Source organism: Pinus tabuliformis, chromosome 9 (genome assembly GCF_031772625.1).
Source record: "Pinus tabuliformis cultivar Carrire ecotype Pingquan chromosome 9, CPIR1, whole genome shotgun sequence".
Lineage (NCBI taxonomy): Eukaryota > Viridiplantae > Streptophyta > Pinopsida > Pinales > Pinaceae > Pinus > Pinus tabuliformis.
Genome location: NC_142307.1, coordinates 1,709,505,051 through 1,709,531,310, shown reverse-complemented (window position 1 = coordinate 1,709,531,310; position 26,260 = coordinate 1,709,505,051). Strand labels below are relative to the sequence as shown.

The window sequence follows — 26,260 nt, the reverse complement described above, 5'->3', positions numbered from 1 at the left end:
TGTGTTCCAATATTAAGTACCTTGGTATTATAGTTTTTCCCACAATGTATAGTGACAAAAGACCCTGTGTTATTGATAACATGTCAACCTCTTTCTAGAGTCAATTTTTCTTTCCAACTTTCTTCTCGCTTTCCAAAAGATTTTGAAGATTATGACTTAGTCAAACACCAAATTAATCCATTTTTTTTTAAGGTTATGACCTAGTCAAATACCAAATTAATGTATAAAACTCCTTTATTTATAAAATAAAAAACCTCCTTCATACCATAATTCAATTATTTAATTTACAAAACGTTGAATTCAAAACTATAACCTCCCAAAACGAAACATATATTCTTAATTATTAATTAAGAGCAAATATGCCAAACCAATAAAAATAACCCTTTAATTTACAAAACTATAACCTCTCACAAATAAACAAGTATTCTTAATTATTAATTCCAATCCAATATGCCAAACTAATTGGAGTTGTCTATAATGCGACTTTTTGGAGATTCCTGTGACGGAATCCGGCGGACGGAAGAAATTGAGGTTAAATCTTGATTTGTTGCAGTTGGATTCAACACCTTGAAAAACCCTGGGACGCTTTGATTGTGCAAAAACTAGCTATCAAACTTGCGATTCCAATAAATTGCTGCCGGATTTTGACCAGAAAAACCCACTATCAAATTAAATTTACATTAAAATCCTATCCACGGTCCATATTCACTATTTATCACACAAATACGTGAATAAACTCCCCTTGCTTTCAAGCTCAGCCACTAGAACTTTACTGAAATAAGTGACCTTACCTTACCTTACCTTACCTTTGATAAGGTAATTGGCTTTACCGGGGTAAAAGTGCGCTAACTCAACCCTGTCGAGAAAGGAACGCGAACAGTGATATTATGTTCTTCCTTCTATGGTTATACTATTGGGACGAAGCCCAAACACACTCAATTAAATGACGCTATTTTGCCTGCGTACTTAGCACCGAAAGATTATTAAAGCAGCGCCCTTTGTCTTTATGATTTTCCTTCCGCCGTTCGTCACGCTGTAATCGTTTGATATTCTCTTCGTCACGCTGCTCGGCTCAGCGTTCTGCAAAGCGAATCGGAGCAATGGGGGCGGATTTTGAGCCATATCGTCTACGATGTGAGCTCCGAGGTCACGAAGAAGACGTAAGTTCGATTCTCATAGATTTTAATTTCAAATGCGGCTGTTAGTCCTTTCCCTTTCTCTTTAGTAATGAATAATTTCCTCTGCCCTAGATTGCTGCCTATACTCGCGTTTCCAGTTTTGAGGATCATTGCTACAGTTTGTTGTACTCTGATGAACCTTTGTAATGGATGCCTTATGTTTGAAGATATTAACTTCTGATACTCCATACGACTGTATTCGTGATTTCTTTAATATCCCGGGGTTGAGTGATTTGCAGAGTATTCGTGGACTTTTTAATCAACTTAAAGGGCGGTCGAGTGTGTTTTTTCCCAAATTCTGGCTGTTTATATGACGTCACACAATGAATTAAACACGGACCTAAGCTAACTGATTTCCATTTTGAACGAAAAGGCGAAATTAAAGTTAGATCCGACTAGTAAGTTCCCATTTTATTACAAAATTACCAATTCGAATCTCCAGTTTATCATCTCTGGCAACATTATATCTAGCACCCTCTCTTTTATTTTTTCACAGAAACTAGGTGACTGTATTATCAATTAGCTGTAGCTTAAGCTAGACAGTACCGTTACATCATACTGAATGTCCTCATATTTCAAGCAGGATAAACAGTTCCAGATCAAAATACAAAACTTACATATGTTTGCTGGCAATATTTCCCAGTACTTATTGCTACTATGGATTATATCAAAAGTGCTTAATATGCTAATAACCTCAAAAGAATTAATGGAAAATATGGCGTCTGGTGGCCTTTTCTAGACCTATGTTGGTTGGTAAAGATTCCTGTTCCTCAATCTCCATATCCTCAATGAGCCGGTGCACGATGCACCATTTCTCTAGTTCTCCATGGCCTGATTTACAGAAAGCTGCGGATTGGATGCCCCAAATTGAGTATCTTTTGCGCAGGTTGACTACCAAGTTCCTTATCATGTCACATTCAGCTTCAAGGATGGGAAATTGATGCTTTATCTGAACCAATGTACTCAGGATCAATGTTACATTTAACGATATTGGCAATTTCTGCCAGGTTCAAAATTTAAATTATCGGGGAGACGGGAAAATATCAGAAATTATTGGGAAACTTAAAAAATACCAAATATTCATTTTTCCCCAAATTTTTAACTTATAATCCAACATCAATATCAAACAAACACATTGCAACATACATATAAAAAAGATGTGTTAGATATCAAGTGATACAAAAATAAAATTGATATATAAGATGTGTTAGATATCAAGTATACATTGGATATTGTTATTGAAATATGATATTTGTCTTAACTTCCTAAGTCATAAGATGTAATAGAATGATGCAAAATCATATTAAAACAAAAATAGATGTATCTCACGAGACGAATCATGACAATGAAAACAACGGATTTCCCCTTGTTTGCTTCATGGAAAATGGTCACATCATCCTCAACAATGTTATCAGAATTGGACAAAAGATTGGTTGACCAAAAATTACATAAAATATTCAAATTTTGAAAAGAACATGTAATTCATGTGCATGCATATGAATCTAGATTATTATACACAAATATGCAAAATTTCTCGTGTATAACCAGGGTGCATATAACCAAAATATCACCAAGTGCAATACATCTCTGAATCAAAATAGGTCAATAGAGATTGAGAGGCTCTAAATGGCCTCCAAAATTCAAAGAAAATCATGCTACAACAAATAGCTACACAACATTATAATCATTGCCTCTATTAGGATCCTACTTATCAAGATCACCTACTAAGCATTAAAATAAGATAGAAAAGGCTTAACTTCCCATTCAATGATTTTGCGTGAGTGAAGTGTACATTTCTACTAGGGTCATGAAGGAGGAGCTCAATAGTCAATGCTGCCAACATCGAGGTACATATAGGGCTTGGTGATCTTGATTAAATGTAAGTTCCATACCCTCATATATCACAAAATCCAATGGAAATGTTGCAATCTCGCCAACCCTAAAATCCTAAAAACTGTTGAGTCTGTTGGATTTTGAGTGGGATCTAAAATTCTACTTTCTCCATGTGAAATCCAATGAAGTCGGAACCACATTCAAACATCCCGAGTCAATTAATGGTAATGTTAAATTATGTAAAATGCTGAAAATGAATGATAAAGGAAAATGTCACTTTTACTTTAAGAATTTAATATTACCATTAACTATTAGGGTATGTATCTCATGAGATGAATCTTGGGAAATGAAAACAATAGATTTCCCCTTGTTTGTTTGATAGAATTATGTAGAGTATCCCCAAAACTGAATCCCCTATCCCACTTTTAAAAAATTAGAGTTAAAAAAATTGATAAGAAGTTGAAATTGACAGAGACAAGGTGATAATTTTGAAATTATCGTGATAATTACCTAAAATATTGCGATAAATTCAAAACAAGGAAATTATCGCGATAAGTTTTGGTGATAATATTGCGATAATTCTAATATTATTACGATATTGCAACATTGCTCAAGATATAAGCAATGTGAGAGATCAACTGCTATTCATATCATGAACTTTGGGTCATTTCTTCATGTGATCAAAGCACTCTCCTAATCTCTTGCAATTCTCTGAAACCCATGGTTCTTAATCTTAAGAAAGAGAGCCAATCCAAACTGAAAGACTGGAACTAGACAAGTTGACAAAACCCACATAGCTAATCCTAGTATGGAAGAGATGTTGCCTTGTCCTGTCTTGTTATGTAAACATTTTGACTTAGCCAAATTACACAATAATAAGAATAATAAACAAAATTAATTAAAACATTTTGACTCATACAAATTACATAAAAATGAAAAAATAAAATAGAATTTTAAAAAATAAAATGAAATAAATAATCATAAATATAATTAATAATTAATTTAGCCTAGATCCATCTTAACTTCGAATCTACCAATTGTCGAGAGGGATCAAATCTCTTTTCACTCTAAAAGATGTTTGCACCTCAAGAGATTTTATCCCTCTCGACGCTTGGTGGATCCAAAGTTAAGATGGATCTAGGCCGGTTTAATGTTGGTCAACGAGTTTTTTCTTCTTCTTTTGTTACACCCAAATTCCAATTATGGTTGTTTTTTTATTAGTATTTCACTTTTACAGTGTGCATGTCAACTTTTGTTTTGTTTGGTGACACATTTACACATCTCATCCATATTGGGTTATAGAATGTATGTCACTACTCTTCTCTTTATTAAATAATAATATTAAATTAAAACTATATAGCTTTATAACATGCTTGTAAAAAATAAGGTTTAATATTTTTTAGTGTTGACATTGAAACATATTTTTGGGTTATTTGAACTAAAAGATTTTTTGTACTTGATATTTTGTTTGAATATATGAAGTTATCATGAAAATTGTTTGATTCTTTTTGTTGACATGATAGACAAAAAAATATCATATTATTTTGTGTTGGCAAACTTTTTTTATTTTTTAAAATTTCATAGCCCTCAATGCAAACATTAAAATTGAATACGTAGATGCATGGGAATGTGGAATATGACATTTTATTATGAATGGAGTCATTTGGTATAAAAAGGTGATTCCCTTTTATTTGGTTCACTAGGCAATTGGGATACCCATATAATGTAAGTACCTCACGTTGATGATCCTTTAATAATTGTGTGTTAACATAATAACCACTATAACAAAATTCATCCAAATTGGACTCCTTCCATAACAAAATTTGGTTGAATTTCTTCAATGTTTAGATTTGTTTTGTAAGACAACCTTAGCATGCCATAAAAAATTTCAAGGTTTGCATTTGAAAGTTCATTAAACTAGGTTATAATATTCCTTACCTTAAAGTTTATTCACGCCATCTCTATATATTATAGAAGTATAATCTTAGAGAAGATGCACATTGACATTGTTGGGTTTTGGTAAGATGGAAGATGGTTTCTTTAGGGTATGTTATAGGGAAATTTATGATTTTTCTACTCATTTGATTTGTCCACGTGTTTGACATAATGGTGCAATGGGTACGCGTGGATTTTTGATGCTTTGTAATTGTTCCTTGACAAAACTCGAATGGCTCATTTAGTTCTTTCTCCTTTAGTGCATTATAAGAGGGGGCTTTGTATCTAGGGCCAACTATTGCATTAGCATTTACCATGGGCTGAAAAAGGGGAGAGTTTGCAAGGTTAAATGAGGTGTCATGGTACCAAAACCTCCTCATTGCATGGTCTGCCTCCTTTCTCATCTTTTCATTAAAACTCTTCAAGGATGGTTGAGCTTGTGGGGTTGTGCTAGGACAAAAGAAAAGAGAGGTGATGGATGGAATTCCAGTATGTGATGAATATCTGTTGGCTCCCATTTCCAAAGTCAACCTAGTCTTTGTTGCTTTGATCAATCTGATATTTTCCAAAGTAACTTGCATTTGGGTTGTGACTTGTTTAGGGGTAGTGATCGCAAACCACAACATATTTGCATGGGTTTTGTACTAGGTGAAATTTCAGCTTATTTATGTTAGTGTTTGTAGCTCAAACAATTATTTCCATGAGGGTTTCCTTATGGAAATCATCATTAAAAGTATCCTATTTTTTTAGAAGTTTACTTAATTAATTAATTAAAAAAACTAATATTCTTTTATTAAAGTGATTTTTAATTAATAAAGTGACTAAAGTGGGTCACTTAGTTATTTAATTAAAAGAGAACCATTGATCTCATTGTTAGATCTCAAATTTCAATTGTTGGAGATTAGGTTTTTGGCTCATGTCAAAGTTATAAAAGAAAGAGAGGGCAAAGGACAAACACACACAAAACATTCATTTCACAAGTCACGTGAGTGAAGGAGAAAATCAAAGATCTAATTCAGCCATTGGCAAGGATTTCAATAATATTCAACAAGGAGAAGGCGACCAGTCTTCAACTAGGACAAGCAACCAATTAGCAGCAAGGAAAAGAGCAGCCATACAACCCAGCAGAGTAGGCTATATCCTTGTCCGTACGGGTCTTATAACATCATATAGATTTCATACAGCCATATGGATTTGAGGGCAAACTACCTCGATTTCCGTTTTTCAGGTTGGGCATTGATTTGATTAATTCTCAGAGCCATTTTTCCCTGTAAGGGAGCTCTTGTAAGTTCTGAAGATAATTTTGAATGATGAATTGATCTAGAAGGGCAAAATATTTGTGCACTATGTGATTGCTTTTCTCGTTTTCTGTTGCATGCAAAAGTTAATATTACCAGCAAGTAACTAGATCTCATATGTTTGCTTAGATAGTTGGTTTTAGGATATTTTAACATGGTATTAGAGCTCTAGCTCCGAAAGAGTAGTTCTATAATTTTCAAGTTACTTCAACGAGCTTGAAAGATAAAGCTCAGGACAACCATGTCAGTAACTAGTGTGAAAGTTGAGGATTGACTTGATGGGGTTTCAAATTTCTTGCCATGGAAGGCAAGAATCTTAGTGATCTTGAAGGAGCAAGACTTGTGGGAAGTCGTGTCCAACTCTCCTCCAGCTCCAACTCAGGCTTTAGGGAGCACGCAAACACTAGTAGTAGTAGACCCTGTAGTGCAAGTAGTGTGGGATAAGGACATAAAGGCACAAAGGGTGATCCTTGAAGCTATTAAGGATCATCTGATTCCACATGTTGCGGAAAATACCAGATCTAAGGAGATGTTTGATGTCTTAGTATTGTTTTTTCAAGGCCTAGTTATTAAGACACACTCCAACTTTGGAGGATGTGAGTGAAAAATCTCAATTAGTTATTTATCGCTAAAAAGAAAAAATAATTAATTAAGTGAAAAAAAACACTCTAGAGTGACTTCCTTGTAATCAGGTCCTAAGGGTCTAAGTCTTTTATATAAGTTCATCATGCTAGTGACATTTTTACAACTCCCCCATGGGGGCATGGAATTTGCATAGCGAAAGAAGAGAGAAGGGCCAAAATTGCATTGCAGGACTTATGAATTTGAAAAATTTGATTGGTATCTTGTCCTCACTTATTTTCTATGTACAACCGAGTAGGTAACAAGTCCCAAAGGGGTTTTTGAAGGTGGTTATATTTTTCTTTGGTGCAAATTTGAAATTTGTCCATGAAATTATGCAATTGCTAATATGAACAATTTGAAAACTACTTTCTTTTCATATAGACACAAAATTTCTCTACTAAATTTTGCAGCAAAATAAGAACATAAATAAATACACAATCACACAATTAAGCAACACAATTTTCTAGGGAACCCAATTGGGAAAACCCTTTGCTTTATTGAGAATTTTATTGATAGAAAAATGAGCAACAAATCTCTTACAATACAACTTGTTTCATAGAAGCCCATCTGGTTTTATCTGCTTGTACAAAGCTGAAACACTCCTTGTAATACCCTTGATTTGTTTCCCTCGATCTATGCACATAGGCTGCTCCTATTTAACTAGGAAATACCTCCTAATTGCTAGCACAATTCCCAAGGGAAAATAGCCTCGACCAATTTGTGCACAAGCTCCTCTTGCACGCTATTCTTCTCACTAGCTCACACACACACAAACTTGTGCTCTCTAAAGTTTTGTCTCACCAACTTGTGCTCACAAAACAATGAATACGATTGTGCCTTTTGATCTCATTATAATCACTTTGAATTAGTTAATTCTGGCAAGTTTTATTTTCGGAACTCAAACTAGTGATTGATGAGTTAACTAACTCATGCAACTCATCCTGCCTCAAATTGGAAGTTGACACTCACTCGTTTGTCTTTTCCCAAAAATAACTTGCACTAGAAGACAACAAACTGAGCCTTCTATTTCCACGCATAAGTCAAACTGCTTCATGAACTGTCCTAACTTATAGGAACTTATCCTAAATTATAGTAACTTGTCCTAATTTGTAGGGAGTCATCCTAAATCTTATGAATTTGTCCTACTTATAGGAATTAGCTTGTAAGTTATAGGAATTGTTTCCTAACTTATAGGAATTTGAGCATGTTAAAGAAGAACTTGTTGAGGTCACTTTGATTAAGGCACAAATCAAGGAACACTTTCTCGCTACCATTTTCAACACTCCCTCTTAGCAAGGAAGGTGTTTCTGGAGGAACCTTGTGCACTTGGATCAGTCTCCAACACTACCATGTTCTCCACTACTGCAAGTGCTCCCTCTGAATTGGAAGACTTCCCTGCTTTATCACGCAAAACCTGATCTAAAGACCTGCTCTTTCCCACCATGTTCAGCGAGTCCACACTTCAGTCATAAGTGCCATGTACCTTGTGTACCTTTGTGGCTGCTTCCTCTGGCTGAAGGTGATACTGGAAGATTCAACTCTCTTCCGATCTCCCTTAACCAAGCCTTCTGCTCACTTGCCTTGAACTCTCCCTATACTGGGAGTCTCTGACTGAGTGGCTGCCTCCACTCCCCCTGGGCTATGGTCCTCATCATCTTGCTGGTCGACCCAATTGCTAACTAGCCTAAACTCAACTTGAGATATTGGCTGAGGCTCCATCTTGAGAGCTCTATCCTACTCTCACTCAACTATCACTTTTCCCTTTTGAGAACTTCCTGCCTTGCTGCTTAAGGTTGTGCTTATCTCTACTTACAACTTGTAGAGATTCTTCACTCTCACACCTATCTGCTTCTTACATCCAGAAGCTAAGTGCTGGAGGTACGCCTTACCTCTGTTGAAGATGATATAATAACCCTTGTCCTCAAGGGTAGCTGCTGAAACAAGATTTTGCCTCAATCCTGGAACATAGAGAACATCTTCGAGATGAAGAGGATTACTTGACTCCCTCTGAAAACTGACAGTACCAACTCCTCTAGCTGCATACGTTTGAAATTGCATGTCCTTCTCCTTTAGGTGGCTGAAACTCTTCTTGTTCCCGATCACGTGGAAGGATGCTCCTTGAACACATCTGGCAGGTACTTTGCCTCCTTTTTTGTTGATCACTGCAACTTCTACTACTTCGAAATGCTTGCATCTCCAGCCGTCAAATCTGCTACTATCAATCCCCTGCTGCTCCAAGAGCGACTGAACTTTGGCCCAAACAAATATGCCCACTAGTTTCTCTCCTGCTCGTCCAAGATCGCTGCTCTTAGGGACTTTAGATCTCCCCACTTATGGTATCTCTGCTGCTCCAAAGATGGCCAAACTAAGGGCTTGACAAATTGCCCTCTTATCACTGGTTTGCCCTCCTGTAACCCACAGAACTAGGGCACACGAATCTTCCTCCTAACAACTCTCTAGCTCCTCCAATGAGCACTTTACATGAGGACTTCAAAGACTACCCACTTGTCAATATTCTGGTTGCTCTAGAATGCTATTCCTAGGGCACACAAATCTGCCTTGTCATTGTGACACATCAGCCATATTGTCACTTTCCTTAGGGCCTCCAAAATTGCCCCCATAGTCAATTCCTTGACTGATCTAGGGCACAATATTTGCCCACTATCTGGCTCCTTAATTCTCAAAACTTAAGGTAGACATGCACAACCCTCTTATTAGTGATAAGTATGCTACTTATCCACTGAACTAGGGCTCCAGTCATTGTTGTTCAAACCTTCATGAACAACCCTCCTAACAACTCTCTAGCTCCTCCAATGAGCACTTTACATGAGGACTTCAAAGACTACCCACTTGTCAATATTCTGGTTGCTCCAGAATGCTACTCTTAGGGCACACAAATCTGCCTTGTCACTGTGACACATCAGCCAAATTGTCACTCTCCTTAGGGCCTCCAAAATTGCCCCCATAGTCAATTCCTTGATTGATAGGGCACAATATTTTGCCCACTGTTTGGCTCCTTAATGCTCAAAACTTAAGGTAGACATGCACAACCCTCTTATCAGTGATAAGTCTACTACCTATCCACTAAACTAGGGCTCTAGTAACTGTTGTTCAAACCTTCATGAACAACCCTACATAAACCTTCAACGTTTCCTTGATTCTACCCACTTCTCCTCACTTTGTGACAACCTTACGACCATACACATTACATCCTATTTTTGTCCCCTTGCACACACTGCTTAGACAAACTTAAGGGCTGATATATGGTGACTGTACATACATTGAGGAAGAAAACCAACTAGGCCATCAATGACCTCCATCTCCTAGCTTTTGTCACCTTAGAAGACAAGTCAACATCCTTCTTCAAGACGCCTACAACAACCCTGAAACTTCATTGTTTTGAGCACCATCTAACTAAGCTTTTTTGGCCTTCTTCAGGGCTCCTGTAACAACTACAAGATAACCCTAACTTCAACCTCCAAATTGCTCTCCAAAAACAACGTTAACCTCTCCTTTAAGACTTTAACTTTTGCGCATACTTCTTGAGGAATTGTGGCCTACCTTCCAGACACAATCACAACCCTCATGGCCCTTCTATGCACTGGAAATCAAGGTTTCAGACCTCCTTTTCTGCTCAAAAAATTCACACCCTATTCACAGAGATCAAGCTTCAAAGCACATGCCCAAAACTCTGCAAGGAAACTCGACCATCGTCTCGTTCAACTAGGCCAGACCAGACTTGGAGGAAAAACCATTAACTTCGTCCTCCCTCACTTTCCACCTTGTCTCCTTGACTTGTGGCACCTCAAACTTCTTTCTCCTCTTGGACGAAAAGCACTTGGATGGAATACTCAATTTGGTGCTGGTCTTTATTCTGTTCCCAGAGCTCTGATACCATGTAGAAAATCCACGAAATTCTACAATCACACAATTCAACAACACAATTTTTCTAGGGAATCCAACTGGAAAACCCTCTGCTTGATTAAGAATTTTATTGATAGAAAAATGAACAACAAATCTCTTACAATACAACTTGTTTCAATAGAAACCAATTTGGTTTTCTCTGCTTGTACTAAGCTGAAACACTCCTTGCAAGACCCCTGATCTGTTTCCCTCAATCTATGCGCATAGGCTGCTCCTATTTAACTAGGAAATACCTCCTAATTGCTAGCACAATTCCCAAGGGAAAAATAACCTCTACCAATCTGTGCACAAGCTCCTCTTGCACACTATTCCTCTCACAAGCTCACACACACACAAACCTGTGCTCTTTATTGCTTTGTCTCACCAACTTGTGCTCACAAAACAATGAATACAATTGTGCCTTTCGATCTCCTTATAAGCACTTCGAATTAGCTAATTCTGGCAAGTTCTATTTTTGGAACTCAAACTAGTGATTAATGAGTTAACTAACTCATGCAACTCATCCTGCCTCAAATTAGAAGTTGAGACTCACTCATTTGTCTTTTCCCAAAAATAACTTGCACTAGAAGACAACAAACTGAGCCTTCTATTTCCACGCAAAATTCAAACTGCTTCTTGAACTGTCCTAACTTATAGGCATTGATCCTTAATTATAGGAACTCATCCTAATTTGTAGGGACTCATCCTAAATCTTAGGAATTTGTCCTAACTTATAGACATTAGCTCCTAACTTATAGGAATTGGTTCCTAACTTATAGGAATTCGAGCATGCTAAAGAAGAACTCATTGAGGTCCCTTTGATTAAGGCACAAATCAAGGAACACTTTTTCGCTACCATTTTCAACATTCGGTGATCCATATCTATCTTCTTCTCTAGTCGCTACACTATCGTTTCCCACAGGTCCTTTTGGTTGATTCCAAGACTAGTGTTGGGAGGAGAGTTGATCAAACATAGGGCACTAGCTTTGCCTGTAGCATTGTGTCTTAGCCCATTAAATATTAGAACTTGAGTTATAACAAAAGGTATTTAGATAGTCTATAGAATTATCTTGGTGTTGTTGATCCTTTGCTATAGTGAAATAATAATCACTTGTGGAGTACCCATGAATGAGTTGGTGAGTGCTGAGCTCAAGTGGAGGGATCCCTCAAATATAACTTATTTGGACTTTGGAACTAAGAAGATACCCTAATGCCTCTACGAGCAACCCATACATGGTTAGTGTTGATGGGTAGCCTTGCTGAATAAATAGAAAAGGCTAATCCCCTCTATTTATAACAAGTTATAGATAGACATGGGAAGGCGTCCACAAATAGGTTTTCTACATCGGTGAGAAAGGAGGGCCGAAACTCTAAGGCTTCAAGCATAGCCAAGATGAAGGGCCACACGACATAGTTGTAAGTCTTGTTAAACAAGGTGTCTATGCTAGAAGTTCAAGACCATTCCATACCTTCCTAAATGACAAGACATTGCCAAGAATGTACCTCCTCTTGATGAAACTAGTTTGCTTTGGTTAAACAATCTTGCAAAGCACATGCTTTAGCTTTACAACTAGAGCTTTAGCGAGGATCTTATCGGAAGTATTAAGCAAGGTAATCAGACACCAATTTGTGATAATCACTAGGTCATTGGCTTTGGGGATGAAGCAAATGAGCCCTTGGTTGATTTTTGCCCCAAGGGACAGAGTGCGCAAGACATCGATGTAACCTTTATTGAAAAGTGTAACTAGGTTCGGTCTTCATAATGACATGTAATTATGATTTTATGTAATGAGATGTAAAAGAGAAAAATAAAATTACTATATTACTTGCTTCATGGGTTTCATGAGCAAGAGATTTTATTTTTGAGTCAAGACTCCCATTGAGAGTCTTTAGGAATTATTTGTCATCTAGTCATAAAATGTTAGAGTCATTGTCATGTAATGAAGTCATGTTACACTTTGTTAAAGTTCAAACTTGTCTATGTAAAGTATCCTCCAAGATCTTGTCACTTATCCTCTTCAAGTCGACCTACAACGATTGAAGAAATTGCTAGAAGAAGTCGGCCTAACCTCTAGTGATCATGTCGACCTAAAGGACATGTGTTGAGGTGTATAAATAACCACACTCGGCCTCACTTAGAGGCAAGAAACTCGACATACATTCGGTGAAGAGAAGTGCCAAGAAGGGAGAAGGAGGATTCTTCTGGGCATAGCGAAGAAAGATTCCTCTAGGTCAGCAAAGAAGGTTTCTTCTGGGTCAGCGAAAGACCCAAAGAAGGTTTCTTTTGGGTTAGCAAAGAAGGTTTCTTCTGGGTAAGTGAAGAAGGTTTCTTCTGGGTCAGCGAAGGAGTATTTCTTCTGGGCAAAGCGAAGAAGAGTTTCTTCTGGGCATAACGAAGGAAGGTTTCTTCTGGGGATAGCGAAGGGAGGATTCTTTTGGGGTCAGCGAAGGAAAGGCTCTTTTGAGGTACTGAGATAAAGATCTAGACTAGAGACCGAGATTCTCTAGATGAAGCTAGTGAGATCATAGAGATCGAGATTCTCTAGGAGAAGTCGAGAAGAAGTAGTGTGAAGGATAGATACTGAGTTTCTCTAGAAGGAGCCAAGGAAAGAAATTCAAGATCAAGAAGAAAGTTGAGAAAGGGAAGAGGCAGAGCATCAAGGTTGGTGACAAGGTTCTTGGGAGGATACTAGAAGTCAAGGGTCTTTGTAATGGTCTTGGTACTCATCAATTGAAGATCAAGAAGAAGAATTTTGATCGGGTTTTCCTCTTAAGAGGTGAGAGGTTTTTGCCTTGGCTGACAAGCCTACATATTGTGTCACATGTCTTTTATTGTGCATATTGGTAATTGTCTTGATGAAAAGAACACAATAATAACATAATAAAGAAAAGACTATAAGCTAAGAAGTAAAAGTATATCACAAGCAATTATCAAGTAGATAAATCTTTTAACTATTCATGCCCTAGATTTCTCAACATGGTATTAGAGCTTAGGTGCTGAAGTCAAGAAGGGGCACTCAATCAAGAAGACATCAAGCCTTGAAGAAGGATCGTAGCAAATCCAAGGGCTACCAAGGGCAAGATCTTCAAAACCCTAGATCGAAGAAATCTACACCAGCAAGAGTCTTGAAACCATCTTCAAGAAGGAAGACTAGAACATTTAAGAAGGATCGTGAATCAAGCTCTCTCTCATCAATCTCTCAAGAAGCAAATCCTCTGTCAACATCAAGATTAAGGAGGAAGCAAGTAACAATCACTCAAGTAAGTCTATGACTATATCTGATAATACCAAAATGTCCTTTTGCAAGGAAAGCAATAAATTAGTTGGGGCTGCAAATTTCCTTGCATGGAAGAAAAGGACAAACCTAAATCTTATTGAGAATGAGGTCATGGATCACATCAAGGGGTTGATAACCCAACCTCCAAAGGAAGATACTCAAGCACATGCTAGATTCATGAAGGGAGAAGTGAGAGCCCAAAGAATTCTTATAGAATCTATAAAAGACTCTCTAATCCCATATGTATCAAAGTTGGAGACTACAAAAGCAATATATGACAAACTGGTAGAATTGTTTTCCATAAGTACTGCAGGAGAAGTAATCTCATAAAGGCAAGAACTCTATAAACTGAAAATATCCAAGGAAGATGGAATAGCTTTGTACTTTATGACCACAGTGGTACTGAATGCACTACTTGAAGAATGCGGTAACTTCCTATGTTGCTAGGAAACGTGGGTTCGGGGACGGGTACCGGGACGGGGACGTCATTTTTTGAAACAAGGTGCGTGGGTTCGTCGGGGGTATATTATAATTTATATATATAATATATAAATATTATATTTTATAAATTATAATATATGTGAATTTGCATATTTTTCAACTTTAAAAAAGAAAACTAAAATACTTATGATTTAAACTTTAAATATTTAAACATGCACATCATTGAACATTCAACATTCACAATGAAATTTCAAAATTTCTAGTGTTATATCAAGTGCAAATTGGAGTTTACATATTAATAAGAATCATGATATATGTCCATTGTCATTCTACATTCAAAATTTGCCTCAAGGCATCTCCAAACAAAAACTAGGAAATTTGAAAATACTGAAATAAAAATATCTAATAGTGAACAATGGCTTCCTCAAGCCATGTCATCAACATCACTCAAATCTTTAGTTAGCATGCTCTCCAGGTAGGAATCACTCTCATCTTGAGGCTCTTTCTCATCCATAGCAACTGGAGGTAGCTCAATAAGGCCATCTGGTTGTATCTCCTCGCCCACACACATAGCATCATCAGTGTGTTGGTCCCATCTCTTGAAAGGACCCTCCTTATAACCAAGATCTTTTTGAGATATGAGACAAAGTGTGCTATGAATGTACACTAAGTTCTCTGCGTTCTTTGAGCCCAACCTATTTCTCTTTACTGAATGGATAAAGGCATAAGTACTCCAATTCCTCTCGAAAGATGCAGAACTAGTTACTTGAAATATTAGAGAAAGCCCATTAAATTAATTAAAAATTTAAAAATAAAAACTAAAATAAACTCCAAAGAACCCGATTTTGGGGTTCCAAGTACCCATCATCAGGGTTCTTCGTACCTGTCAAGACAAAAGAACCCAAATTTTTTTAATGGAGAACCCGGTTCTTCATAGAAGAACCCGGTTCTTATGGGTTCTTCTCAGAAGCACCCGTACCAGAATCCGGTACTTGGGTTCGAGAACCCCACCCCTGGGTTCGGGAACCCGTGCAACATAGGTAACTTCACTTCAAGTTTATATGGGAAGAAAGAGACTACTCCATTTCAAGATCTATGGTCACTCTGTAAGATCAATGAAGTCAGACTGAAGGCCAAGGTTGATGTTGGACCAAATGAGTAGAATCAAGCATATGCTACTATGGCAAGAAGAAAAGGGAAATTTGGAAAGTTTGGTCCTCAAAAGAAAAGGAAGAACATGGCTAAAGTAAGATGCTATTGATGTCAAGGACTTGGGCACTATAGAAGAGATTGTCCTAAACAAGAGGGATAGGGAAGAAGCCCACATTACTGAAGAAGTGAAAGAGCCTGAGACAAAGAAGCTTGAGAAGGAAGAAGTAAAATATCTATACTATGACTGAAATGATCTTCTTCACTAGAAGGTACTTTTCACTTGTAATTTATAGATAGGAAGCAATGCAAATAAGATAAGATGCATTAGATTAGTTAATAACATCGTGATAGAAGCTAGAGCTCTTCACATGGGAAGCATAAAAGATGTCTGGAATAAATTCTATTAATTACAAAGAATGGGAGCTCTTGGAAACCTCATTAAAACCTCAAGTGATACTTATAGAAAGAAGTAGAGGTCATCATTGACTGGGATCATCATACAATAGTCAATAAGGAAACATCTGCTGGGTGAGGATATGAAAGATCCTCAAGTTTCTCTGATGGAATCCTCATCAAAGGATTCACCGATCTAAAAGGAAAGCAAGAGTTTCATTAGGAATTCCAACTCGTGGGATTCAAGGTATGATGACATAACAAGAAAGTAGGTCTAAAGGATAAAGTTCTTTCGTTCAAATGAAGCTGCTACAAGAAGTCTGGATGACCGAAAGGAAAGATGAGGTATGTATGCTTACATAGGATATTATGAAAGTCATGTCATATGGTTGCAGATAATATGGATCACTATTTCCATCTTGGGAAATATGATCAAAAGAAGAAAGGATCTCCTCCTCTAAAAGATTGCAGAAAATCATAAGTCGCACTAGATGAAATCAACATAATATGTTCTCATATGAATCATGAGGAAGCTGACTACAATTAAGGAACTCTGATTAGAAGCTCCTAGGAATGAAGTGCGTGAAGAGAAAGGAAGAGATCGTAAAATATGCACCAAAGGTAGAAGGCATTCAACATCTGTAGTCCAAGAATATTTGACCAGAATATCTCCCGGAAAGATATGAAGACTCTGATGGAAGTCGGAAAAAGATAGAGACCCTTGACAATGGATGTCTGTGGGAGATGTGTTAATCTGCATGCAGGGTGCTGATACCTATAGGAAGATGCCATGAAGAAATACCATCACAAAGGTAAATTTTGATTTAAGTGATCATTTCTTATTTTTGAGCTAATATCTGGATGGGTTTATGTAGGACTGCCAAAGGTAAGGTCTGTGGATGATTTCCATTAAGACCATATTGAAGGATGTAAGATCCTTCCGGAAAATATGGCATAAAGAGAGCAGCATGACATGAAGCAAAGCCAGATGGAAAACTTATGGATCACTTTCTAATGAAATGAGGAGATGGCTAATTCATGGATGAAAGTGATGGATGGTCTGTGCCCTATGTAGAAGTCCCCAAAACATGAAGACTCCATGACAAAAGAAATTTATGACATCGAAGAAGAGAGGAGTTCTTCAAGTAGCTGGTTGTCTCATTATCTCCACCTGAGAAGCTGCTATAGGTCCCTAGTTAAGAGGGAGCCTGAAAAGAAGTTTCTTACTTGGAAGAAACTTGAAATTCCTAAGCCAAGAGAGAGCTTAGGTACATTCCTTTTGTAGGAATGAGTACATTCCTTTATTGGAATATGTCCAGGGAGAGATAGACACATCATTCTGGTCTTCACCTGGGAAGACAGAATGGAGGATTGGGTAATCATTTGGCATCCGATACTCTTTGAGGATGAGATAGGGCATCCAATAGAAGAATAGTCATGGAGGACCGATATTCTTTAAGTGTTGGGGAGTCTAAGATAAGAATAGTCCTCATGGAACACACCTTGAGTACCTGGGTAGGGAATGTTCTGAGAGAGAAAATGATGACAGTTGTCTATAAATCATTGGTCTCACTAGCATTGAGCTCAGATCTTGTGGAGAGATGGAGCTGTTAGTCAAGGCCTTGCTATGTAACAATGCTGGTTGATATGATGCTATACAAATGAGTTACCAATCCGAATTCTTCTTATGAGAAATTCTTTAGATTGAGAAAGTCCAAGTACCATTATGAATACCTCCCTAGTTAAGAGGGAGTGTTGAAAAGTGTAACTAGGTTCAGTCTTCATAATGACATGTAATTATGATTTTATGTAATGAGATGTAAAAGAGAAAAATAAAATTATTGTATTACTTGTTTCATGGGTTTCATGAGCAAGAGATTTTATTTTTGAGTCAAGACTCCCATTGAGAGTCTTTAGGAATTATTTGTCATCTAGTCATAAAATGTTAGAGTCATTGTCATGTAATGAAGTCATGTTACACTTTGTAAAAGGTCAAACTTGTCTATGTAAAGTATCCTCCAAGACCTTGTCACTTATCCTCTTCAAGTGAGCCTACAACAATGGAAGACCTTTTTAGAAGAAGTTGGCCTAACCTCTAGTGATCATGTTGGCCTAAAGGACATGTGTTGAGGTGTATAAATAGTCACACTCGACCTCACTTAGAGGCAAGAAACTCGACATACATTCGGTGAAGAGAAGTGCGAAGAAAGAGGCTACAAAGAGAAGTGCAAAGAAGGGAGAAGGAGGATTCTTCTGGGCATAACGAAGAAGGATTCTTCTGGGTCAGCGAAGAAGGTTTCTTCTGGGTCAGCAAAGAAGGTTTCTTCTGGGTCAACGAAGGAGTATTTCTTCTGGGCAAAGCGAAGAAGAGTTTCTTCTGGGCATAACGAAGGAATGTTTCTTCTAGGGATAACGAAGAGAGGATTCTTCTGGGGTCAGCGAAGGAAAGGCTCTTCTGAGGTACCGAGATGAAGATTTAGACTAGAGACTGAGATTCTCTAGAGGAAGCTAGTGAGATCATAGAGACCGAGATTCTCTAAGAGAAGTCGAGAAGAAGTAGTGTGAAGGATAAAGACTGAGTTTCTCTAGAAGGAGCTAAGGAGAGCAATTCAAGAACAAGAAGAAAGTTGAGAAAGGGAAGAGGCAGAGCATCAAGGTTGGTGACAAGGTTCTTGGGAGGATACTAGAAGTCAAGGGCCGTTTTTAGGGTCTTGGTACTCATCAATTGAAGATCTAGAAGAAGAATTTTGATCGGGTTTCATCTCAAGAGGTGAGAGGTTTTTACCCTGGCTGACAAGCCTACATACTGTGTCACTTGTCGTTTATTGTGCATATTGGTAATTATCTTGGTGAAAAGAACACAATAATAACATAACAAAGAAAAGACTATAAGCTAAGATGTAAAAGTGTATCACAAGCAATTATCAAGCAAAGAAATCTTTTAACTATTGATACCCTAGATTTCTCAACAACCTTGAAGTAGGACTAACTCATTAATTTCCAAAGTTTGCATGGATACCCATCTAGGTTGGAAAAAATTTCATTTTCCATTTCATATAGGACAATAGATAGCTAATTGAGGGAAAGGTTTGCATTACGGGGTCTCTACTACATGTTCGACAACTTTTAAGGAGGGCATAGTGTCAAGACATTTTTGGGTGGCCATGTCCATTCCATCATCATATAGTGAAATACCATTTGATAGTGCTGCACAAAATATTCATGCTCCCTTTCCCCTTGGTTAGTTGAACGATCCATGATTGTCTTTAGAGAAAAGATAAACTCCCCAACCTTCTCTGTGGTGAGGGATTTAAAGAAGGCTTTTGTGGTCTATCGCTTGTTTTTAGCCAATGAAACCAATTGTGAAAATCAGTTCATTTTTTTTGAGAAAGTCACTTGTTCTTAGCAAGTGGTGCTATTTTGTAGACTTGGCTTGCTTGTTTTCCTCAAAAGGGTTCCATTATAAGTCTCATGCAAATCATCGAGCTCATGGCATTGCATATTTCTAGCCTCACTAGATTTTTGCCGACTGACCATAGTCACCAGAAAAGCCACAATTTGAGATGGCATCAACCCATTAGGCAATCCACCTAAAGTCCCCCCTTGGTCAAGGAATGGGGTTCTAATTTGTTTGAATATAGTCCATGTAGTTAGGGCTTTGAAGCTGTCAATATTTAGAATGGATCCATTCACCTCCCTATGAATGCATCAAGTTCAATTCATGTGGTTGCGTTCACATGAATTGAGTTATCCCTAGTGGAGTAAAAAAAGGAGTTTTGCTTTGAGAACAAGACATGATCCAATTGTTGGAAGATGTGCTTGACCCCTATGTGGAAGTTAGTCCATGTAAATAAAAGCTTAGAGGAGTTCTATTGTTGATTATGACTAGGTTTATAAAGTTTGTGGCCTCTTTCTCTTCAATTGGGATATGAATAGGAGGGGTCCCATCTTTGTCTTCATGGTATTTCACTAGATTAAAATCCCAACAAATAAGCCAAAGGGTGTTGGGGAAGTCATCATCTGTCTAACACCAATATTCCACATACTTTTTGATGTCATTGGAGGCATAGATATTGGCTACCCCTAGGAGTTGGTTGGCCAAATTTAGAAGTATCCACAGAATTCCACATAAATTTAGAACTCTTTGGGAAGTCATGGATATTGGCTACCCCTAGGAGTTGGTTGGCCAAATTTAGAAGTATCCACAGAAGTCCACATAAATTTAGAACTCTTTGGGAGATCATGGTGACTCTATACCCTAGTCCACCACAACATTAGCAAGATTGGGAGTGATAAGGATAGTGATCCCCTGTTCCTCATTAGAATGATCAAGAAAAATTATCCCCATGTCAAATAATTGCAAGGGTCGTACAAAAGTATGAACTCTATAACTTTGGCATTTTTGCAAATAAACAATTTTGTCCCAACCAAAGTGGTCAACACCTAGCTGAAAAATGTACATGTTGTCCAATGTCATTGGAGGCATAGATATTGGCTAATCTTAGGAGTCAATTGTCCAAATTTAGAAGGATGCATGCAAGTCTTTGGGAGGGGTTTGTACCTTGATCCACAATAGCATTAGCAAGCTTGGGAGAGACAAAGATAGCAACCCCCTTGTTAGAATGATCAGAAAAAACTTTAGCTCATGCTAAATGATTGCCAGGGTGATATGAAGCATGAACTTTATAACTTTGACCTCTTGCAAACAACAAATGTTTGTTTTCCCCACTTAGAGTAGTTAATGTTTGGCAAAAAAAGTGCTTTTTGCTAGGGTCATTGAGGCTTTAGATATTTCTTGAAGTCACCTTTATTATAAACCACCAAAATCTAGGTTTTCCCCTTCATTGGACGAAAGGGCCTTGTTATCGATCCAGATACATGGGTAGCCCTAAGATAATTTTTCTCCTATGATGCAGATTCCCAACTTGCATCTACACATATTCTTCACTTCTCTACAACAAAAATCATTTTAGAGATGATGATTGGCATCTTCCACTGAAAACAACCCCTTAGATGCCTCTTATTCTTCATATGCTCAGTTCGTTCAATTGATCAACATAATCATCTAATAAAGGTGGGTCAACAAGCTTGAGGTACATTAGCCATTGGTTCATTCAAAGTGATTACATTTAATGTATAGGCATTTGAGTAAGGATCATGTGTTGAAATCAAAATATGAACCATGATGCTTGGAAGTTATGATTGTTGCCTTATTTCACTTTAGTTGTTGTCAATTTCTTCTAGTCAAGTATGACCACCTTTGGGATTCTCTTTTATTTTCCAGGAGGGGCACAGATAGGAGGTCTACATTGAGAGAGTGTGACCATATCCTTCCATACTTAAAACTTTCCAATTGTTCTTCTTTCCGTCCTCCTTACTTTTGAGTTGGTTGTTGTTAGTCTCTAGTACTGATTCCTTGCTTGTCTCATCTTATGAGAAGAGGGACTTGGAAATGTCCAAAGGTTGATGCAGCCACAAGAATCAATAAAAGAGCATGCGCCAAATGTTAAAACGCAAAATTTTGGTAAGGGATGAATTGGCCTCCTCTGTTACCATTTTTTAGTTGTTCTAAGGAAATCTTCAAAACTATCTGGCTCTAAATCTATTGTCTGTAGCCTTTTGTAATGTTGATGTGCTTCCATCTTGATCGCTTCTCGCTCTTCTATGGAGATGCTTCCTTCTCCAACTATCACATCTACTCGATTTTGACTCTTCTTGCTCTGGTTTGATTGTGGAAAAAAACAATGTGCTTGTCACCAACTTGTATCCACAGGCTTCTGGAATTTATCCTTCAACTCTCTTCTTCTTTCCTGTTGCTTTGATATAGTTTACAATATATCTCTTTTTCCTTCGTTTACAATTCTATAATTTCTTATTCGTTTTCCATTCTTGCCTTTACATTTTCCAGCTCTTTTTGTAGCTCTATTTTCTCTTGCTCTGGCTCCTTGTATCTTGATCTTGTCCAATCTTTGAGTGCTATTGTCACAAGCTTTAATTTGGTTTCCCATATATAACCAGTTGACCTGTTGATTCTAGTCTTCCATGTAGTCTGCACCATGTGCTTGGCCTCCTCTATGCAAGACCAAAGTGGATTGTAGCGAAAAGGAAGAGGTCCCAAATTAATGCTTTCACCTATAGATAAGATAATGGGCTTATGATCCGATGTTGCAATTGAGAGGATTTTTGATGAGTTGGTCCCAACCCTTGCCATGAAACTTGCATGGATTAAAAATCGACCCAACCTTTCTTTTATGTTGCGGGCTTGTCCTTCTATTGCTCCAAGTGAATTTGCCATTCTTTGGTGTTATGTCCATTAGATTATGTTCTTGGATTATGATCTGAAAGATAGGAGCCACCTCGCTTTTCTTCGACATTCATGACCAAATTAAAATCACCTCCTACTATAACATTTTGGTTACCTTCTTCATGCTAATTTATTTATTAAAGATTTCCAACATTGTTCTTTGTCTCTATAATGTTTAGGGGCATAAACATTGTATACTGTGAGGACTTTCCTGATGTCTTTGTTTTGAAAATCTGTCTTAGTCCATTTCTGACCTCTGTAAACACCTTGCAGTTCCATGGTTGTTTGGTTCCAAATAGTCCGTGCACCTCCTGATGCTCCTCTTGCACTGATTGCTGCTTCTTGGAAGTTCTTTGTTCTTTTAACTACTGATGGCATTTCTTCCTCACTTAGCTTGGTCTCCTAGAGAAGAAAGATTGCCAGGTTTTATGATTTGATAAGATCTTTGATTGCATTTATTTCGGAAGCATGCCCAAGGCCTCTACAATTCCAGGAGACCAAATTCATTATTTGCCTTGTGAGGGGATGGTAGAGCCCTTACCTCTCCCTGCATTTTCTTTATTGCCGGTCCTCTGTCTAGATATGTGTCCATCGATTTTTGAACTCCCAATGCCATATCTTTTTGTGTTGTTTCATCCCGCATCATATTGTTTAACTTCCTTCCAGATCTTTTTTGATTAATTTCTGAAGGTGGTAAGACTTCTTTGGCTTTGGTTCTAGTTAATATCCCTGCAAAAGGGGTTGCAAGGGGGTTCATTGAGGCACATGGAGATTCAAGAAGGGTAATGGTAATGGAATGGGTAGGGGGAAGATCAGAGGCTGGAGGATTGGATATTAGAGGAGGGGAAGCATGAATGGGCTCTTCCAGATCAATAGGTTGATGAGGGAGGAGTATTGCATCGGAAAGGATCTCTCCCTCTTTGTGCTCTATGGGATTTGCGTGCAGATCATCTTGATCTGATTGAAGGGTAGATTGGCTAGGGATACAAAGGGATTACTGGAGGAGGGCAAGGATGTCCCGCTTTGCATTAAGAGGTTATGATTGGGAGGAGGGGGGTTGGATGAGGAGGGTCCAACGTGAGGATGCACTGCATGCTTGGAGTATTTATTGGAGTTGCCAGAGCTTTTGCGCTTTACAATTTTCCATTGTGCTTCTTGAGCATCTTGTGGCTCCTCTACTGATCGCTTAGGACATCTATTTGCAAAGTGTCCGTACTCATGACACACCTTACATTTAAAAGGGAGATGTTCATAGTCTAGTTGTTGGATGTGCGCCCACTTGTCTATCTTGTCTTCACTGCCTCTGGTAGCTCTTTGCCCAAATCGACTTCTACGCAGATTCGTGCACATGCATGCAAATTTTCTTTTGGCTTGCTTTTGTCTATGTATTTTCCAATTGCATTGTCGATAGCTCTTATTGAATCATCTCCCCAACAGTGGAGAGGGAGGTAGGGGAGGCGTACCCAAACGGGAATTGTGCTGGGCATGCCAAGTTTTGGATCGAAGTTTGGTGTCCATCGATTTAAGCATAAATCTTTTGAGTCTATGAAGTATGGTCCATTCCTGAAGATTAGATTCTGATCTTCCTTGGACTCGAAATAGAAGGTAAAATAACCTCTTCTACAAAAGTGAACTGAGATTTGGCCTTGAGTTTTTGAAGCCCAATTATGTTCAATCCATTTTTGCACTATTTTTGTAGAGGGCCAAAGTTCAATGAACTGTCCTACCAGTCCTAGTTCAGCAAGGGAGAGGGCTGCTTTGTGAGGAACTGCGGGAGGCAACTCTATTTCCGGATTTGCATCTAGCTTCTTAGCGAATTTGGAGACTGAAGGCCGTTCCTGTGGTGGTCCAAGCGAGCTAATGAGGCTCATGAAGTCGTGGGTTGCTAGATCAGGTGGATGCGAAGGAGGAGGGGATTGACCCCCCCTTGGAGAAGCCTCCATAGGGTCATCAGATCAATCTAGATCAATGAGAGGAGATCATACCAATGCATTCAGAGAAGCTCCAGAGCGCTCGTCAATCGAGGGTGGTTTTTTACATGTTCTTCATGTCATTTTCATTATTTAGCCCTTGAAAGAATTATTATAAGACATTTTCTTCATGTTGGTATCAAAAGAGAAAATTTTGAAATTTGAATTTTTGGCCCCAAACTTGTTAAGTCGGCCCTCCCTCAAGTCAAGTTGACCCCAGTGAAGAGACACACCCATTCAGACAAGCATAACACTATATATAGAGCATTTGACCTCCTCCACAAAGTGCCATTCGATCTCTCACACAAGAAAATATATTCTAGGCATCTAAAGTGAAGAAGAAGAAGGACGAAGAATGACAAGAAGGACGAATTCATCTCAAGAATATTTCTCTCTCTACTTCGCATGTGAGTTTTTGGACAGTTTCCGGGCAGTAGGTCAAATTTCAGGGAAGTAGGGCCGAAATTCTAGGCAATAATGCTGAGTTTTTGGGCATATTCTGGGAGGCCTAGGCAGATTAGAGGGTCGAATTTGAAGGGTAGAAGATTGACTTGACAAGATGACACTATTTGACTAGGTTTGACCATAGCATTGTTGGTCAGTTTGACCTCATAGTTGATTAGTTGCATTAGGTGTATTTCTTGTTGAACTGAAGAATTTCTCTAAGGAAAAGGTTGCAGGGTTTTTCCCCAAGTGGGTTTTCCAAGGTAAATCTTGTGTTCTCTTTGTGCATTGTGATCTCTACTATCCTTGTGCATTTATGGCTGGATTTCTGAAGTGTAATTGCTTAATGATAAGCTGGAATTGTTAAAAGAAGATCTACATCATTAGAAGTAATTATCAGTATTTTAGAAGTTTGTGCTTGTATCTATGGCACTTGAAAAATCAACATGGTATTAGAGCATTGGTGAAGATTAGGACATTGGGATCACTCTCGAAGAGCTTTGGAAGAGCATTGAAGAAAATCTACATCTACAATCAATTTGTTTATCCATGACCATGGCTTCCTCTATGAAGTTTGAGAACAAATTGGAAGGAGCTACAAATTTCAAGGCTTGGAAAACAAGGATTGATCTCATCCTCGCAAAGAATGATCTCTTGGGTATTGTGAAAGGCAAGGTCACTGAATCACCAGATAATGAAGGGAAAATAAAATATGAGAAGGATGACATCAGAACTAGAAGCATCATTGTGGACTCTATCAGAGATCACTTGATTCCTTATGTTGCAAATCTTGAATCTTTAAAGCAAATGTATGATGCCCTCGTTGGATTATACACTATCAACAATTTTGGTCAAGCAATGAGTTTGAAGAATGAGCTTTGTGATGTTAGAATGCCAAGAAATGATACTATAGCCTCATATTTCATGAGGATTTCTCGATTAAGAGATCAACTTTAAGCTATTGAAGAAATCATTTTTGAAAGTGAACTAGTAGCAATTATTGGTTTACCTGATTCATCAGACTCATTTGCATCTAGTATATGTTGCAGAAAGGAAACTCCAAAGTTTGAGGAATTATGGACTGTATGCACTTAAGAAGAATGTAGGATTATACCTAAAGGAAAGATTCAAATATTTAATGAAGGCGATTCTTGAGCATTTGCAGCACGTTTCAAGAAGGCTGGAGGAAGAAAGAAGTTTGGTTTCCAAAGAAGAAATGAAGAAAGAGGACCTGAACGAAGAAGATCTGCTCAAGGAAAATGAGATATGTCAAAAGTTCAATGCTATCATTGTCACAAATTTGGTCACTATAGATATGATTGTCTTGAGAGATCGAATGATAGAAACTTAGAAAGAGAAAGGGAAAACAACATGATACCATAACAAACATCAATGAACTTCCAAAGAAACCTAAAAATGAAGATTCAGGTAACAAAGACTTCTATTTTTTTGTTCTTATAGGTTCTATAGCAAATAACGATGATTAGTTGTTAGTAGATAGTGGTGC

At 37.9% G+C, this 26,260-nt stretch overlaps 1 protein-coding gene across 3 annotated transcripts in view; it reads left to right on the top strand.

The window, feature by feature from the left end:
* The first annotated feature begins 892 nt into the window (after positions 1-892).
* The window catches only part of LOC149155519 (transducin family protein / WD-40 repeat family protein), a 440,469-nt gene continuing 415,101 nt past the window's right edge, over positions 893-26,260 (top strand). For 2 of the 3 annotated variants that reach the window (XM_089445676.1, XM_089445674.1), the window contains exon 1: positions 893-1,160. In XM_089445676.1, the coding sequence (XP_089301802.1) occupies positions 1,101-1,160 (60 nt within the window). In that variant the 5' untranslated portion in view covers positions 893-1,100. The remainder of the gene's footprint in view (positions 1,161-26,260) is intronic. The other variant, XM_089445675.1, reaches the window with a different exon arrangement.